The sequence below is a fragment of the Fukomys damarensis genome, unplaced genomic scaffold (assembly GCF_012274545.1).
Source record: "Fukomys damarensis isolate Sample0158 unplaced genomic scaffold, DMR_v1.0_HiC HiC_scaffold_5, whole genome shotgun sequence".
Classification (NCBI taxonomy): domain Eukaryota; kingdom Metazoa; phylum Chordata; class Mammalia; order Rodentia; family Bathyergidae; genus Fukomys; species Fukomys damarensis.
In genome coordinates this window covers 28,070,701-28,087,171 of record NW_022900917.1, presented here as the reverse complement: position 1 = coordinate 28,087,171, position 16,471 = coordinate 28,070,701, and the positions used below count along the sequence as shown (strand labels likewise).

The window sequence follows — 16,471 nt, the reverse complement described above, 5'->3', positions numbered from 1 at the left end:
GATATACATATTCTACTGTAGTAAGTTAAAATTTAAACATTCACCGCTACTGTTATAATTTTAACATTCACCTTGTTTGACCACGCCTCATATATGTGTGGAAGTACATAAGGGCAAGTAAAGCCAAAATACTGTGAAAACATCTTCGTAGGGAAGTCGACCCTTCACTCCCCAACTCTCAAACCAGGAGAATACACTCTACAGCAAGCCCAAAGCTTCGCGCCGCAGATGACGCAAAAAGCCGAGAAGCCCTTCCAGTAGCCGATTAGGCTTCCGGCTTTGCGACACCGGAAAGGGCTGGAAAGTTCGTCGCCGTCGGTTGGAGGGAGAGTCCTGGCCCCGCCCCCGCTGGTGGACTTCCGAGCTCTGGGCAGGCGTGTTCCAGGCTGTCCCGCCCAGCGCTGCGCGCCGGTTAACATCCCGATCCCTGTCGTGGGTACTATGGAGGCGGCAGTGGAGGGAGAAATAGAAAATGATGACGGCGACAGCAGCTGCGGGGATGTGTGCTTCATGGACAAAGGCCTGCAGAGGTAAAGGGAGTCCGCGACCAGGAGCTGGACTCCCGGCGCCGGCGAGGACGACTCCTGTTTTCCTTTCTGCCTCGGGAATTCTCAGTGCTCTGTTTGAACTTGCTCCAGCCCGCGGTTCTCCACCAGCCTGTATCCTGTCTTCTGCTGCGCCTACTTTTCACGGTTATTACTTTGCTTGCCCTTTAGTTGGGATCTTCTCGTGTTTTCTCTTGCCTTTCTTTTTCCCTGGAGAAAAAAAAAAAAAAGTGACAGTATAGCATCTCTGGCTGCCATGCAGGGAGCGCCCGCTGCTTCTTAGTTGGCTTTGCCTAGATTATCTTTACCCCTCTTTTAACATATTCTGTACAAACCATTGTACTGCTTATATTTGTATACTTCTTGAAAGTGCATGTCTTACTTAATTCACCTTTTCTGCCCTATTTTGCCCAAACTTGTAATTTTTCCCGTAAGTGTTGAAACTGAAACTTAGAGAATCTAAGCAATTTTTCTAATTTCGTGCAGTTGGTGAACAGTTAAGATTCAAACCCTTTTTCTAATTTCACTGACTGTTTTTTTTTCTATTATCCAACAATACCTGCGTAATATTAATTTCCAGGAGCAGCAGTATATCACAGTGTTAACAAGATCTGGCACTAAATAAAGAGTTCAGTAAGTTACAAAAACTAGACAGCTGGCAAATTGTTCTAACAAGGAATTTCGAGTTTGACAGTTCCAATTGCTTTATTACCAGAATTAGATTTCTTGGAGTTGTATTATAGCTGATACAGAACCTACCACAGATGCCCATGAACTTTCATGTCCTTGTTCCTTTACTTCCTGTCCTGTACCTCTAAATTGTGTGCACTGTAGTTTATGTTTCTGGATCTAACCACAGGACAGGTTCCAGTTAATTCAGTAACTGAGTGAGTGAAGAGATGAGTTTTATTCAGGGGAGGTATATTCCAACTTGGAATTGTGGAAGACCAGGGACTTTGTCAGTTCAGACAGCAATAATTAATGGTTCCTTGAAGATAAACTACAATCTGTATTAAACAGCCATTATAGACAGTAAAATGTGTGTGTATGTGTGTGTGTGTGTGTATGTGTGTATATATATAAACTTTTTTACCTGACATGGTGGCATACACTTGGGATCCTAGCACTCAGAGGCTAAGGCAGGAGTATTGTTACAAGTTTAAAGCCAGCCTGGACTCAGTGAGTTCAAGGACAGTCTGAACTACATAGCAAGATCCTTTGTCAAAAAACAAAAGTTGGGTGATGTAGCTCAGTGGCACTGCACCTGCCTCACAAGCATAAGGTCCTAAGTTCAATCCCTGGTACCAAAAGAAAAAGACAAAAAATTTTTGCAACTGGTAGAGCTCTGCAGGTTACTTAATTTCCATAAACCAGTATTCCTATAATACCTGCTGCTTATAGTTGTGAGAATTACATGAGATAAGGGCATTGAGGCTTAAAATAGTTGCCATTTGCTCAACTAACTTCAAAAAAGAGCTAAATACAGATTTGAACTGGGGTGTTAGGATTCCAGAGCCTTTACGGTCATTGACTGTTCAATACTACCTTCACTCTTCTTTGCACAAAAAAGTTAGAATGCCTGGGGTCACCCACTTTTCTTGAATAGTCTGGTGTTTGTTTAACCCAAAGTACTAGTTTGTGTGGTTAGAAGCATTGGATTTTTTGAGACATTTCAAAGCAAAAATAGGAAGGGTTGCATTTTGGAAAGAAGAAAGTACATACATGTTTATTGTCTACATGCTATTTGTTTACTTTTAATTATTTGGCATGCTTTTAAAATCCGTTTTAATAATGCATATTTTCTTTTTTAGCATATCAGAGTTATCTTTACATTCGACCCTTCATGCCATCAATCTTCATTGCAATAACATCTCCAAGATTAAAGCAATTGATCATGTTTGGAATTTACGATATTTAGATCTGTCATCTAATCAAATAAGTCAAATTGAAGGGCTAAGCACACTGACGAAACTATGCACTTTAAATTTGTCCTGCAATTTGATTACAAGAATAGAAGGTTTGTGTTTTCTTATAATACTTTACATGAAGAAGACGCTTTGTCTGTTTTTCTCCAAATAGAATGAATATTATCATAAACTTTTAGAAACTGACCGTAAGACTCATTACACAAAAAGCTTTCTTTCTGAATAGTAGCTAGTTTTTAAAAACTAACTCGTTTTTTCAGAATATCAATAAAATTTGTTTTACTGCTATCAGACTGAATTTGCTTTGAAACAGTCTTATCATGTTGAAATGCTGTTTTTCTCTAATTCTTTTAAATCCTATAACAGCTATATTTTATTTTATTTCTAGGACTTGACACACTAGTTAATCTGACTAGACTGAATTTGTCTTATAACCACATAAGTGATCTTAGTGGTGAGTATATATACATTTTTTTTAATGCTGAATATTTACATGCAGTAGGTTAGCTCAGCATGTTAGAAACCTCCAAATAATAATCCAAGGTTTAGTCAAGGATCTCACCAAGACAATGTGCTTCAGTTATGATTCTTTTTTGTTACTGCCTAAGCCACATCTGAGTTAAAAATAGAAAAAAAGACTTGAGTGGCCAGTAGCAGAAAAAAGCTTGGATAAGAAGATACTACTTTAGTGGAATGATTTTTAAGTTTTAGATAGTATATACTATTATATAGTAGGAATAATTCCAATAGAGCATTCTACAGTGATGAAAATGTTTTATGTTTGTGCTGTCATATTGCAGCCAATGATCAAATACGATTTTGAGCCCTTGAAGTGTGCTGGTGCAACTTAGGGACTGATTTTTGTGTGGGGAAGGGAGCTGTACTGGGATTGAGCCCAGGGCTTTCCCATTGAGCTACCTTCCTATTCACCAGTTCTTTTTTTCATATTTTATTTTTAGACAGGGTCTTGCTAAGTTCCCCTGCCTGAGCTTGAACTTGAATCCTCCTGCCTTTACTCAGAGTGCTGGGATTGTAAGCCTGCATCACCACATAAGGCTTGAATCTAGTTTTACTTAATTTTGTTTTAATATTAATATAAGAAGCTAAACATGTAGTTAGTGGCTAATTTGTTGAACAGTATAGGTATCCAGCGTTCTAAAGATTTACAAATTGAGGATCAAATAAAATTATTTTTTCTGTTTAGTAACTCTTGAGAGTTAAAAATTTATCTATTTATTAAAATAATATAAGTGATTGAAGTTTCATGATTATTCTTAAAATTATCTTAGAACTAGCAAAGTTCCACTAATCATCTTTATGATCTAATTCAACATTTGAAAAATATTACTCCATTGGCTTTTCTTCTTCACTAGAAAAAGAGTGCCCTATGCTGTGTGCTTAGTGTATAAAAAGAGACAGTCTATCCCCTTAAGCTGAAGTAGCAACTATATTTTAACCTCTGTAAAGACGAAAATATGAGTATCAATCTTATCTGTTCCTGTTGTGTGATACTGAGCAAGGTATTTTACTCTTTGGATATTTTCTTATTTGGAAACTGAATAATGGCTAAGATTGTTCATTCACTCAACAGATACTTGTTGCAGATCACTATATAAAATTACTGTTGATTTTCAGTGATGAAAAAACTAACAATAATAAGCAGATAAGGTCTTAACTATAACAGGGCTTACATTATAGTTGGAGGAGAAAAACAATATCATGTCAACCCCAATTCCCATATGCCAAAGATTTGAACAGTAATCTTACCAAGAAGATACACAAAGGGTATATAAGCACATTTTTAAAAAAATGTTCAATGTCCTTAGTGATTAAGAAAATAAAAGATTAAAACCACAATGAGATACCACTTCACATCTAGAATAGCTAAAATTTTTAAATTGATGAAGTGCTAGTAAGATTGTAGAGCAACTAAAACTTACATACATTGCTAATAAAATTCAATATTATAGTCACTTTGGAAAAGAGTTTGGTAGTTTCTTTTATCCCAGAGAGGAAGTGTCCACAAACATCTGTATATGATTATATCCTTTTTATGTGAATATGTTTACATGATTATTTCTAATGTAAAAACTGGAATCAATCCATATATCCTGCAACTGGTGCTACAATTTGCTTCTTAATTGTCTCCTTAAAGCCCTTAAGTTAAAGGCTTTTCACTAGGCTGTGGCACTTTTGGGCACTAATAGAACCTTTCAGACATGGGGCCTTTTGGAGGAAGTTAGGTCAGTGGGGTGAGTATACCCTTGAAAGGAATATTGGAATTTAGTCCCTATCTGTCTATTTCCCAGTACTGTAACGATGGACTTGCTCCACATACCAACTATGACATACTGTGCCACAGGCCTATAACAGGCCAAGAGACTAAGGACTGGAACCTCTGAAAATGATCCAGAATAAATCAGTTGATTATCTCAGATATTTTTTCACAGTGGCAGGAAGCTAACAAAATTGGTAAATGTATAAATTATGAAACATTCATATAACGGAATACAATTTGGAACTGAAAAGGAACGAACAATGATACCTGCAGAAAAACAATTTAAATAGCTAAGCAAAAAGAGCCAGTCACAAAGGGCTGCTTTGTATGTTTTCATTTATATGATGTTTTGACAAAGGCAAAGTTAGAGAAGCAAAAATCAGATTATTGTTTGCCAGGGACGAAATGAGAGAAGACTGATTACGTAGGAACATAAGAGAACCTTTGTTTGAGAATGATGAAAATATTCTATAGTATTTCAGTTTTAACAGTAGTTATTATAGTATGTATTTGATATAACATAACCAAACTCTACACCTAATAAGGGTGAGCTTTAGTGACTTACATACCAAACGATGAGGTCTATGAAGAAAAGATACACAAGCCTATAAGTACTTATAGATCATTCTTAGAATATTAAAATGTTTTATATTCATAAATACTTCAGTAAGTAACTTCTGTGTTAATAGCATATAAAGACAGGCAAGATCAAGTTTTTCATGTAAGAAAGAAGTCTAATGTGCTGGAATGTAGCAGATGGGTAAATGCAAAGCAAAAAGAGGAAAGTAGGTTGAGGACAAGTCAGTATAGCTGAGTTTATAAGCAGGATAAGGAGTTATATGTTATTCTAATCACATTTTATTCTAATGACAATAGGAAGTCATTAGAATTACACAAGGATATGACATAATTTGTGGTTTGTTTTGTAAAACTGGGCTTTAAACCCAGGTCCTTTGCCATTATTTGAGCTTAATACTCCAGTCCTTTTTTATTTTTTAAGACAGGGTGTTGCTAAGTTGCTGAGGCTGGACTCAAACTTAGGATCCTCCTGCCTACACGTGCCCCCACACACACCTACACATATGCCACATAATCCCAGAATGCTAGGATTACAGATGAGTACCACTATGCCCAGCATAATTTATGTTCCTGAAGATCATGGCTGTTGATTAAAAACTAGATTTTAGGTGGATAGGAGAGGAAATAAAGGAAGCAAAATCAAAGATAGTTACAAGTTTTCTCTAGATTTACAGGTGATTGATGGTACTGCTGATTGACATAAAAAAAAGATTGGAAAAGGAACAAATTTAGAGATAGGGGATGTGAAATAAGGATCCTAAGTTTGAGAATACTGTTGAATGTAAATTTATATGCATATAATCTGCAGTTTACGGTGGGTAGTCATGGTTAGAATTATAGATTTGGCAGTTAAAAATGATGGTGTTTGTAACCATGAAACTAGGAAATTCTAAAGAGTTTGTAAAAAGGGGGACCTCGGAATGAGCCATGGGATGTTCTAAAATTGCAACATAAGAACCATAAACATAAAAAACAAAAGGAAGGGCTACTAACATGAAACAAGGACTTATAAATAAGGTGGTATGTGTTCTATACATTTACCAACTTGACACAAGGAATGTAAATATGTACAGAATTAAAAGGAAGGAGATCAAGAGGCAATGATGAAAAGGAATTAAAAAATACATTGTGTACATGTACCAACTTCCCACACAAATGGAAACATGTACTACACACATATGAATAATATTCAACATTTTACTTTTCTAATACATTGTTCATTAGACATATCCATTTGGAGTAAAGTCATATGAATACTACTTCTTTGCCTCAAAAGGAATTTTTCTTTCCTGTTGCAGGGTTGATGCCCCTTCATGGACTTAAGTATAAACTTAGATATATTGACCTACATAGTAATTGTATAGACAGTATCCATCACTTACTTCAGTGTACGGTAGGATTGCACTTCTTGAACAATCTTATTTTGGAGAAGGATGGAGAAAGTAATCCTGTCTGTCATGCTCCAGGTATGAACAACTTATTTATTTCTATATATTCATATATGTAGTAGCAGTTAGTCAAAAGTTTTTCATTCCTTAAAATTAATGTTTACAATTTCCTTTTATTTTTGTCTTCAGCCTTGCAATGTTTTGTCTTTAAAAACGTGATTATAAAAATAGGTTGTGAAAAGACAACATGGGATGAACAGATGAGTAATTGTATTTGCACACTTTTATATTTGACAAGTGAATGCATCAAAATGACATTTTATTATTATGATGTATAATACTATATAGATATAAGAAAGAATGTACAGGGCTGGGGATTTAGCTGAATAGTACCACACAAGGTCCTGAGTTCAATCCCATGACCAAAAAAAAAATCTCTTTATCTACTAATAGTCAGTTATCTCCAAGATAACAGTATACTAAAAGAGAGAATAGCAGGCTACCATTTGCATAAAAAGGCTATTGTGCTATCTCTTTGTTTGTATGTATATTTATATTATATATATATGTATGTATGTATTTGTGTATCATTAAACATCTAAAAATACAGAGATTACATATTTAAGGTCATATCTACGTGGGTTTGATTACAGAAACTAATAAAGTATTCTCTAAATAATGAAAAAAAAGAATAAGATAAGACTATAACAGCAAGAAGCAATTTAAATATGTTCAGGGACCATTTTCATCTCCAGAATTAAGGATTATTTTAATCTTACATCATTGCCTTTTCTTTTACTTTCCTTTTTAGTTTTATTTTAGGATTCCCTATTTTTAATGTTCATACAGAGATTTCTTTAACTGAAATACCAAATAGTTTCTCTGGTGTGAAAAACTATAATAGTACACAGGATCCTAATGAGATAATTAATAATATGAAATAGCAAGTAAAGGGCTAAAGGTGTAAGGAAAGTGGGAAGGGTGGGGGAAAGGTAATAAGGGAGAGGAAAAAAAAATATGAGAAACTGAAAAAATGGAAATAAAGTGTTTGTAAATGGGGAGGGGAGGAGGGGATGAAGGGAGGGCAGGGACAAGGGTAAAAAAATGAGAATCAAGACGTATTATGTAAAGGTACAGAATCCCAATGATGAATGTAATTGTATTGTATACCTAGATTGTACCAATAAAAATAAAATAAAAATACAGAGATTAATGGTATTGGCTAACTTCATGGAAAGGAACTGTAGCTGTAGATCAGGAAATGTTAGAAAAACTACCACATAACTTGGACTTTACACCATGTGAAGTTATTACATTATTAATAAATGATTTTACAAAAAATTATATATATATATCTCCATTTGATCTAATTCTAAATCAGTAAAGTTAGCAAAAAAGATAAGACAGACCAGACTGCTGTTTCTAGAATTCAGTTATAGTGCTTAACTAAACGAGAGAAACGTATGAAATATAAGTAAACCTTCTGAAGATCTGCTTGAGTATAAGTTTTTCTATAGAGATTGCATTTGTGATTCATACACAACTATGAGAAGGCTTTTTTGTAGCACTTCAGTGCTGATTATTTCATAGAAAGTTTATTTTTATCTTCTAGCAGTCTTGTCTCAAGAACCTTAAGTTTCTATAATTTGAGTTTTTGGTTTTGAGGTTTTCACTTTCTTTTTTAAATTAGGTACTTCTTTCAATTCAGTCCCTCCTCCAGCAACTTTCTTAATAATTGTTAGAAAGTTTCAGAATTACAGTTGAGCAAAATTGAAGTTCTTCTGTTAGTTTGGACACCAAATTAATGTTACTTCATGCGGCTTCTCATGTTTAATTGTCCTTAGAGAAAATAAATAATTTTGGATACTTGATAGGTCACATATATCTTAATTAGTTAATATGTAATTAGAGAGAGAGGAGGCTGTTTTATTAAAGCCTCACTAGAGAAATTGATTAAGTAGTGTTTATGACAAGTTGATTAGTTGCTTTCTCAGACTAATTTTGTCATTTGGGTGATATATACAATAATATAATTTACTTTTGAAGTAACTAGACTTTTTTGGTAATCTAAATTTTCATTTTGAATGATTTATTTCCAAGGATACAGGGAAATTATTCTCCAGACTTTGCCACAGCTTAGAATTCTAGATTGCAAGAACATATTTGGTGAACCAGTTAATTTGGCAGATGTAAATTCATCACGCCTTCAGTGCTTAGAAGGCCTTTTGGATAACTTAGCTTCTGATTCTCCCCTAAATATAAGTGAAGATGAGGTACAGTATTGGAGTTTTTCTGATATAAAAAATACTTTCAAATTTTAGTTAATAAATATAAATTTTAAAAGATTTTTGCTGTTCTTATTTTATAGATCATTGATAATGTACCACTGGTGACTCCACCCATCGAAGAGTTACCCACTTTGGAGCAGTTTCCAAGTACACCAGATGCTGTTTTGACGTCATTTTTATCTGTATGTCCACCTTCTGAGCCGGAGAAAATTAATCATGAAATAATTAATCAGAATGAGATGAAACTTCGGAAATTAGATGATCAAATTTTACAGCTTCTCAATGAAGTAACTTCATTCTGTTTTTCTAAGGCCCAATATATGTTTATTAAGAAAAGTAGTTAAAATATAAAATAAAAATTATGTACAAGCAAACCAAGCAGAATACTGAATGTACCAAGGCATGTATTATTGTTTCATTTTACAGAAGTAGGATTCTATGTAGCAGTAGTAGTAAGGAAGGGGGGCCTAGGGTAGCATACATTTTTCACTCATTTTTTGTTACTTCACATCTTTGTTATGTAATATCTTTCATTTGTTCTGTAATACTTCACATTGGTTTTGTCTACTCACCTTTTATGGAATCCTTAATAAGCTCCACATAGATACCAGAGTTACTTTGGCCTACAATCTCTTTAGTTTCTGATTGGTCAAAAATGCTTTGAGAATTACAGCAGGATGCCAAGTTCATTTACATAGTTCCTCTTTCAACTTGAAATTCCAACATGACATCCCCTGATCTCTACTTTCCTGAGCTGTTAATCACTTTTTATACTTGCTGCTTGGTCTCTGGTTTTTAAAATCTGTGAATTGCAGTTCATAGAACTTAATGCTCTTCAATCCCTAATGCAGTATTCTTGCATTACTCCATAGTGATCCCCCTTGGATGCCACATTTCCATATATGCAATGGATTATTTTGTTTACCTTCTGCCTAGTTGTCAGATATTAGCCAGAGAGACTGTTCATTCAGTATCAAGTTGACTTAGAATATTTAACAATATTTTGATACTCATTTTTTTTTCTCAAAATGAGGTGGAAGGAGTAGAAAATGCTTATGTACTACTGGCTATGGTTCAGTGGATGTTTAGTGATCCAAAATTATTATCATGTATATGACACTAACAGTACTAGATAAACAAAAAGTCTGCCTTCATCAATTGAGAGTGAATAAGATGTTGAAGAATCTATGTGTTAGAAATATCTGGGGATTTTAGTCTGAGACATATAGGTAGATAGTAATTTTTTTGTTTTGTTTTTGGTATCAGGGATCAAACCCAGGACCTTGTGCTTATGAGGCAGGTGGTGGCATCACTGAGCTAAATCTCTGGCCTGCATCATTGATACCATATGAAACTTTTTGACTCTTCCATTTCCTCAGGTTTCATCTTTCATTTAACTCTTCTACTACTATCAGAATTTACATTGAGCTTAATAACTTAAAACTGAAGTAAACTTCAGCATCTTTTTAGGGATATTCTTATTTCATTCTCATGACAAGCCAATGAAGTAAATAGTGAATAACATACTGTTGTCCTTATTATATAGAAAAGAAACCCAGGACTTTCAATGAGACATTTACCTAGGAGTACTCTTATTATATCAGTAAGACAAACTTGACTTCAAACCCAAATCTGATCCGCAGTTGTATTTTTTCCACTCATACTTCTTAATCAGTTATTCTTGATAACCAAGATTACTAGTCTATCTGGAAAAAAGTGGTTCACTGCTATGCATATTAAAAATAGCTAAGCAGAGAGCCTCTTGTTTACTGTCTTACTTGCCTAAGAAAAAAGTAAACACTGTTTGAAACAAATGATTTTATTTCAAAAGTCATAAAGTTATTGTGCTGTACTGTAATAACATTTCTTAAACATAGGACTTAAAAATCTTAATTGTGCCACTGATTTATGGAATTCTATGTATGAAGAGCTGTTCTGCTTTTATTTATTCCCCCAATATTTTATTTTAAAACGTTTTTCATGCCGGGTGTGGTGGTGCACGCCTATAATCCCAGCACTCGGGAGGCTGAGGCAGGAGGATCACTTCGAGTTTGAAGCCTGGGCTACATTGTGAGTTCCAGGTCAGTCTCAGCTACATAGGAGACCCTGTCTCAAAAAAACAAAAAAAAAAACATTTTCACCCATAGAGCAAGTTTGAGTTTCTTAATACATACAAACTGGTTACTTCTTAACATTACTACACTAATTTCAAGATACAGATCATTATCAATCTACCATATGTATCTATCACTGTCTTATGTTATATTTCAGAGTAAATTCAAACATCAGTATAGTGCTCTTCAAATAAGCATTAATTAGAGTTAAGCATTTTTGTTTTCTTTTGATTTAAAATACAGGTGTATTTCATAACTTGGCCATACATATACCTGTTACCCAAACTATGAAGATGAACATTACCCTAGAAAGTTCTCCTATCCTCCACAGATAATTAATACTTGTTGTAGAGCAGTGGTGGTGAACTTGTGGTATATGTGGTGAGCAGGGTGTTTGTATTATTGAAAGCTCTAAAAGGTTTGCCATCACTGCTTTAGAGACTAATAAAAACAGGACTATGTAATATGTGTTCTTTCTCATAAGGCTTTCATCAGCGTGATCTTTTTGATATTAGCCCATATGTGTATCAGTAGCTTTTTATTTTTGTATAGTATTCTTGTATACAAAAATAAATATTATAACCAGTAGGTTATTTTAGGTTTGTGATTAAGCTACATGAACATTGCTATACACATGTCTCTGTGAATATGTCTTCTTTTTTCTCTAACCCCTAGTAATGAAATTTCTGGGTTACAGGATAGGTGTATGTTTAGTTTTATATAAAACTACCAAAGGTTCTTTTTCCAATGTAGTGTCCTATTTTACTTCCACTAATGTGACTGACTTGTCCATGTCCTCACCAGTATTTGGTATTTGCTTTTACTTTAGCCATTGTACTAAATATATACTGCTGTTCACTTTAATTTTAATTTCCAATTACAGTAATTAATAATGCTATTGAGGACTTTTTTCACATGCTTATTATATATTTGTGTTTTTTGTTGAGTATCTCTAAAACGTGTGTATTTTTATTGGATTATTTATTACCAATATAATTGCTAATATATTCTGGATACCAGTATTTTGTCAAATACACCTTGTGTGAATATTTTCTTTCAGTCTGCTGTGCACATATTTTATGCCCTTAATAGTATTTCATAAGCAGCAGCTTTTAATTTTGATAGTCTTAATTTCTCCTGTTTTCTTTTATGCTTATTGTTTTGTGAATTTAAAAACTTTCATGTATCCTCAAGTAACAAAGCTATTCTGTTATGTTATTTTATGACAGTTTTAGGATTTTATCTTTTTTATTTAGGTCGGTCTATGGTAGGGATTAAAGTTCATTCTTTTTTTCAGATGTATTTTAAGTCATTGCACACCATTTGTGAAAAGGCTTCGGTGTCTTTATTTGAATGTATCAAATGACTACAAATTGGAGGATCTAGCTTTGAGCTTTTTCTCTCAGCTTTTGAAATTGTATTTTAATTTCTGTAGACTCTAATGAAAATCTTTCTCATTACTTATTCCTTCTATCTACACTCTCATCCCCACCACCCCAATCAGTTTACCTACAAGCTTTGTTGAACACTTAAGAAAACTTTTCGCTTTAACTTTGTTATTTTCTATATTGTTTATTTCTGGTTTTTATTCTATTTATTTTGAATTTAATTTGTTCTTTTTCTAGTTTATTGGTAAGCACTTAAGTCATTTCATTTTAGACCTACCTTCATTTAAAGCAGTATATTTTCCTCTGAGTATTCCATTAGCTACATTCTACAAATTTTGAGGTTTTGCTTTCATTATTTATTAGAAATGCTTTCTAGTTTTTCTTAGAATTTTTCTTTGATCCAAGCATTACTTTGAATATCTTTCATTAATTTTCACATATTTCTGCTTCTATCAATATGTCATTGGTATTTGACTTTTATTTTGTTCAGAGAACATAATTGAATTTCATTCTTTTTTACTATATTAAAACTTATTTAATATCCAAGCATATGGTCTGTGTGGATATTCTTTATGGTCTCATAAGTAATATCTGTTCCACACTTGTTAGGTGAGGATGTTTGATGGTATTTTCAGATTATCCATATCCTTAGTAATTTTCTATCTGGTTCTGTCAGTCTTATTTTTTGGTTGTGGGGCTTTTGTTTTTATTGTTTCATCTAGTTCTATCAGTTGGTGCATAAGTGGTATTAAAATATCTATGATTGTAGATTTGTCAGTTTCTCCCTCCAATTCTTTCAGCATTTGCTTCTTAGGCTTTGAATCTCTTTTGTTAAACATACACACATTGATGATTACTTTGTCTTTTTGAATTGACCCTTGAAGCACATTTTTGTTGGGTATAGAATTATAGATTTATGATTTTATTACTTTCTCCTGGCTTTCATAGTTTCAAGTACTAAGTCAACACTGTTTCAAATCCTTGATTTCTTGAATGTAGCAGTATCATTTTTCTTTGGCTGTTTTTAAGAATTTATCTTCTCTCTTAGTTTTTAGCAGTTTGTTTTTAGCAATTTGGCTACATGTACCTTAAGGATAATTTTTTTCTTCATATTTATCTTGCTTGCAGTTAAGCTTCTTGAGTATGTAAATAATTTGTTATCTTCACCCTATATGAAGACTTCGGATATAGTTTTTTGAAATAGGTTTTCTGCCTCATTCTATTTTTTGATTCCTCTTTGACTTTTTTATACTGCCTCACCATTTCCTGAGGCTTTTTACATTTTATCAGCTTTTGTCTGTATTCTTCATACTGAATAATTTTAACTCTCTCCAAGTTCTATTTTGCCTCATTATTCTGGTAGTAATCCCAGGGAATTTTTTACTTTAGAGACTATTTTTTTAATTATAGCATTTTATTTCTATTTCTGAGCTGCTTTATCATTTGTGACATTTTCTTATTATCTCATTGAAAATAGCTATAATCACTATTTTAAAGTTATTGTCTCCTAATTGAAACATTTGGGTGGTCTCAGATTTAGTCTGCAATGCTTGCCTTTTCTCTTCAGAACAGATCAGTTGTTTTTATGGTGAGTAATTTTAGAATGCATGCTGCACATTGTGAATGTTGTGGTGACTCCAGGTTCTGTTATAATCCTTCAAAGACCTACAGTTTTGTTCTTAGCGAGCATTTAATTTGATTTGCCTTAAGCTATAATCTTTTAAGCAGAAGCTCAAATTTCATTTTACTTCTTGTGTCTAGTAATGGGCTATCTGTAGTCTGCCCCATGCTGTACTTCTCGTTCTTCATGCACAAAAGTCTATATTTCTTACTGGTGAGTTAGACTCCCTCCGTGGTACCGATTATGATGCAGTAAGACTGAGAGGCTAAAATCCCTAAGAGCAGAAACACCTCATTCTCATCCATTTTTCCAAGGGCCAGCTTCTATCTAAAGTAATTCTTTTGTTCACTTTCCAAGGGCTTCAGATGGTTTTTGCTTAGGTTGTTTGTTTTTGTTTCGTTCCATTTGTATTTTCCTTGAGTTTGTAATTATTATCTGTAGGCAAATCAAACTGGTAGAAGCTTGCTTGTCCAAGCAAGAAAATGTCTTCTTTAATTTCTTATACAAGTAGTTTATTAATCCTGAGTCTTATAAAAAAGTCTTAATATTTACAAAAAATTTCAAGTTTTCACTTTTATGATGAATTTTATTTTTAACAAACTTTGTCTTTATTTTTTTACTCTAGACTTCTAATTCTTTATTGGATAATGTTCCTGAGAAAGACCTCAGACCAAAAAGAGACACAGATATAACTTCTGAAAGCGACTACGGAAACAGAAAAGAATGCAACAGAAAAGTTCCTAGAAGATCAAAAATTCCATATTATGCCAGAACTATCCAAAGTATTAAGCACCACAATAAAAACAATAGTGCTTTTGGAAGGTACTTGTTTTGGTTTTAGAATTCAAATAGCCAGGTTCGTTCAATCCCACACACTTATAATCCCATCATCTCTAGAAACTGAAGCAGGAGATCAAACGTTTGAGTTTGGCCTGGGCAACTTAGTGGGACCCTGTCTGAGCATTGTGAAAAAAGGGCTGGGGATACAGCTCAGTGTGAAGGCCTTGGCTTCAATTCATAGTACAAAAAAGAAGAGTGGGGAAGGAAGAGGAGAAAAGGGGGTTCCAAGTACAGGAACGTGCGGGAGTTAATTTGGCTGCTGTAAACTGTCTCATGATAAATTTATCACTTTACTAACATTAGAGACACTTCTTTTTGGATTTGTCATTTCTGATTTCATTCTGCATCCATGGTTACAACCAGTTGCTAATCAAAAGTATTTAAAAAGAAAGGTATATTGTTACATAAGGCCTACAATGGTTGCTCTATACTGAACATGTACAGACTCTTTCTTATCATTATTCTCTGAACAATACCATGTAATAACTGCTACGTAGCATTTATGTTGTATTGAGTATTGTAAATTATTTACAAAATAAAGTATACTTAAGGATATGTGTAGGTTATATGTGAATATTACACCATTTTATGTGAGGGACTTGGACATTTATGAATTTTGTAGCTGAGGTATCCTGAAACCAATTTCTGAAGAAGCTAAGGGATGACTGTATGCTTATAAAGATCACTTTCTCTGTCACTACCAAAGATGAGAAATTAATGTATAAATCTATTAATTCTGTTGCATTCTTTTACTGTGAGAAATAAGACTGATACACTTGAGTTTACATACTATACTTTTCTCTCTCTTTAGGCAGATTTAGATGGGAAACAAAGTCCTTGTTAGGCTGCACTTGACTAAGCTTAAGACAAAAAGTGAATAAGATGATTGTGTTTAATGCCTTCAGGGTAAGGGAGACTGATGTCTGTACATTCACAATTGAGATCATCATGATAGTTTTTCAGAAATGATTGTACTCTGGAATAGGTACAGTCAACTTTTTGCCTATGTAATCCTCCTTTTAAAAATGTATTGTTATTTTAACTTTTCTATAGCTATCTAATCATATTATTTATACAATCATTCAGTTCAGTTACAGTGAGGACATACCCTGAAATTTCTTCAATCCCTGGCCAGTAATGTAATCTATTTTCCCTGTTACATGTTAGTTTTAAACTTTAACTTCCAAAGGGTGATTACTGTATTTACCATTTTTCCAATTCTTCTATGTCATTTTACCATCGTCCCAAGTACTGACAGTGTTTTTTGAAATTCTGATATATCCAAGAATTCTACTCCATAGGAATGTGTTCAGCATTTCCACTTATAGACTCATTTTAATTTTTTTTTTTTTTTGGTACCGGGGAACAAACTTGGGGCCTTGCGCTTGCGAAGTAGGCAGCAGAACCACTAAGCTAAATCTCCTAGACTCATTTTATTTATTTATTTGTTTGTTTGTTTATTTATTTATTTTAAATTAGGCCACTGCTTTTTTTTTTTTTTTTTT

General features: G+C 33.6%; 1 protein-coding gene across 7 annotated transcripts in view; it reads left to right on the top strand.

Moving 5' to 3' along the window:
• Nucleotides 1–339: 339 nt before the first annotated feature.
• Lrrcc1 (leucine rich repeat and coiled-coil centrosomal protein 1) overlaps nt 340–16,471 on the top strand; it is a 31,790-nt gene continuing 15,658 nt past the window's right edge. For 2 of the 7 annotated variants that reach the window (XM_033760343.1, XM_010645303.3), the window contains exons 1-7: nt 340–530; nt 2,357–2,562; nt 2,859–2,924; nt 6,626–6,793; nt 8,816–8,988; nt 9,084–9,290; nt 14,752–14,948. In XM_033760343.1, the coding sequence (XP_033616234.1) occupies nt 442–530; nt 2,357–2,562; nt 2,859–2,924; nt 6,626–6,793; nt 8,816–8,988; nt 9,084–9,290; nt 14,752–14,948 (1,106 nt within the window). In that variant the 5' untranslated portion in view covers nt 340–441. Of the gene's footprint in view, nt 693–2,356; nt 2,563–2,858; nt 2,925–6,625; nt 6,794–8,815; nt 8,989–9,083; nt 9,291–9,331; nt 9,404–14,751; nt 14,983–16,471 lie in introns of those variants that run through there. The other 5 variants (XM_010645304.3, XM_033760340.1, XM_010645305.3 and 2 more) reach the window with 5 other exon arrangements.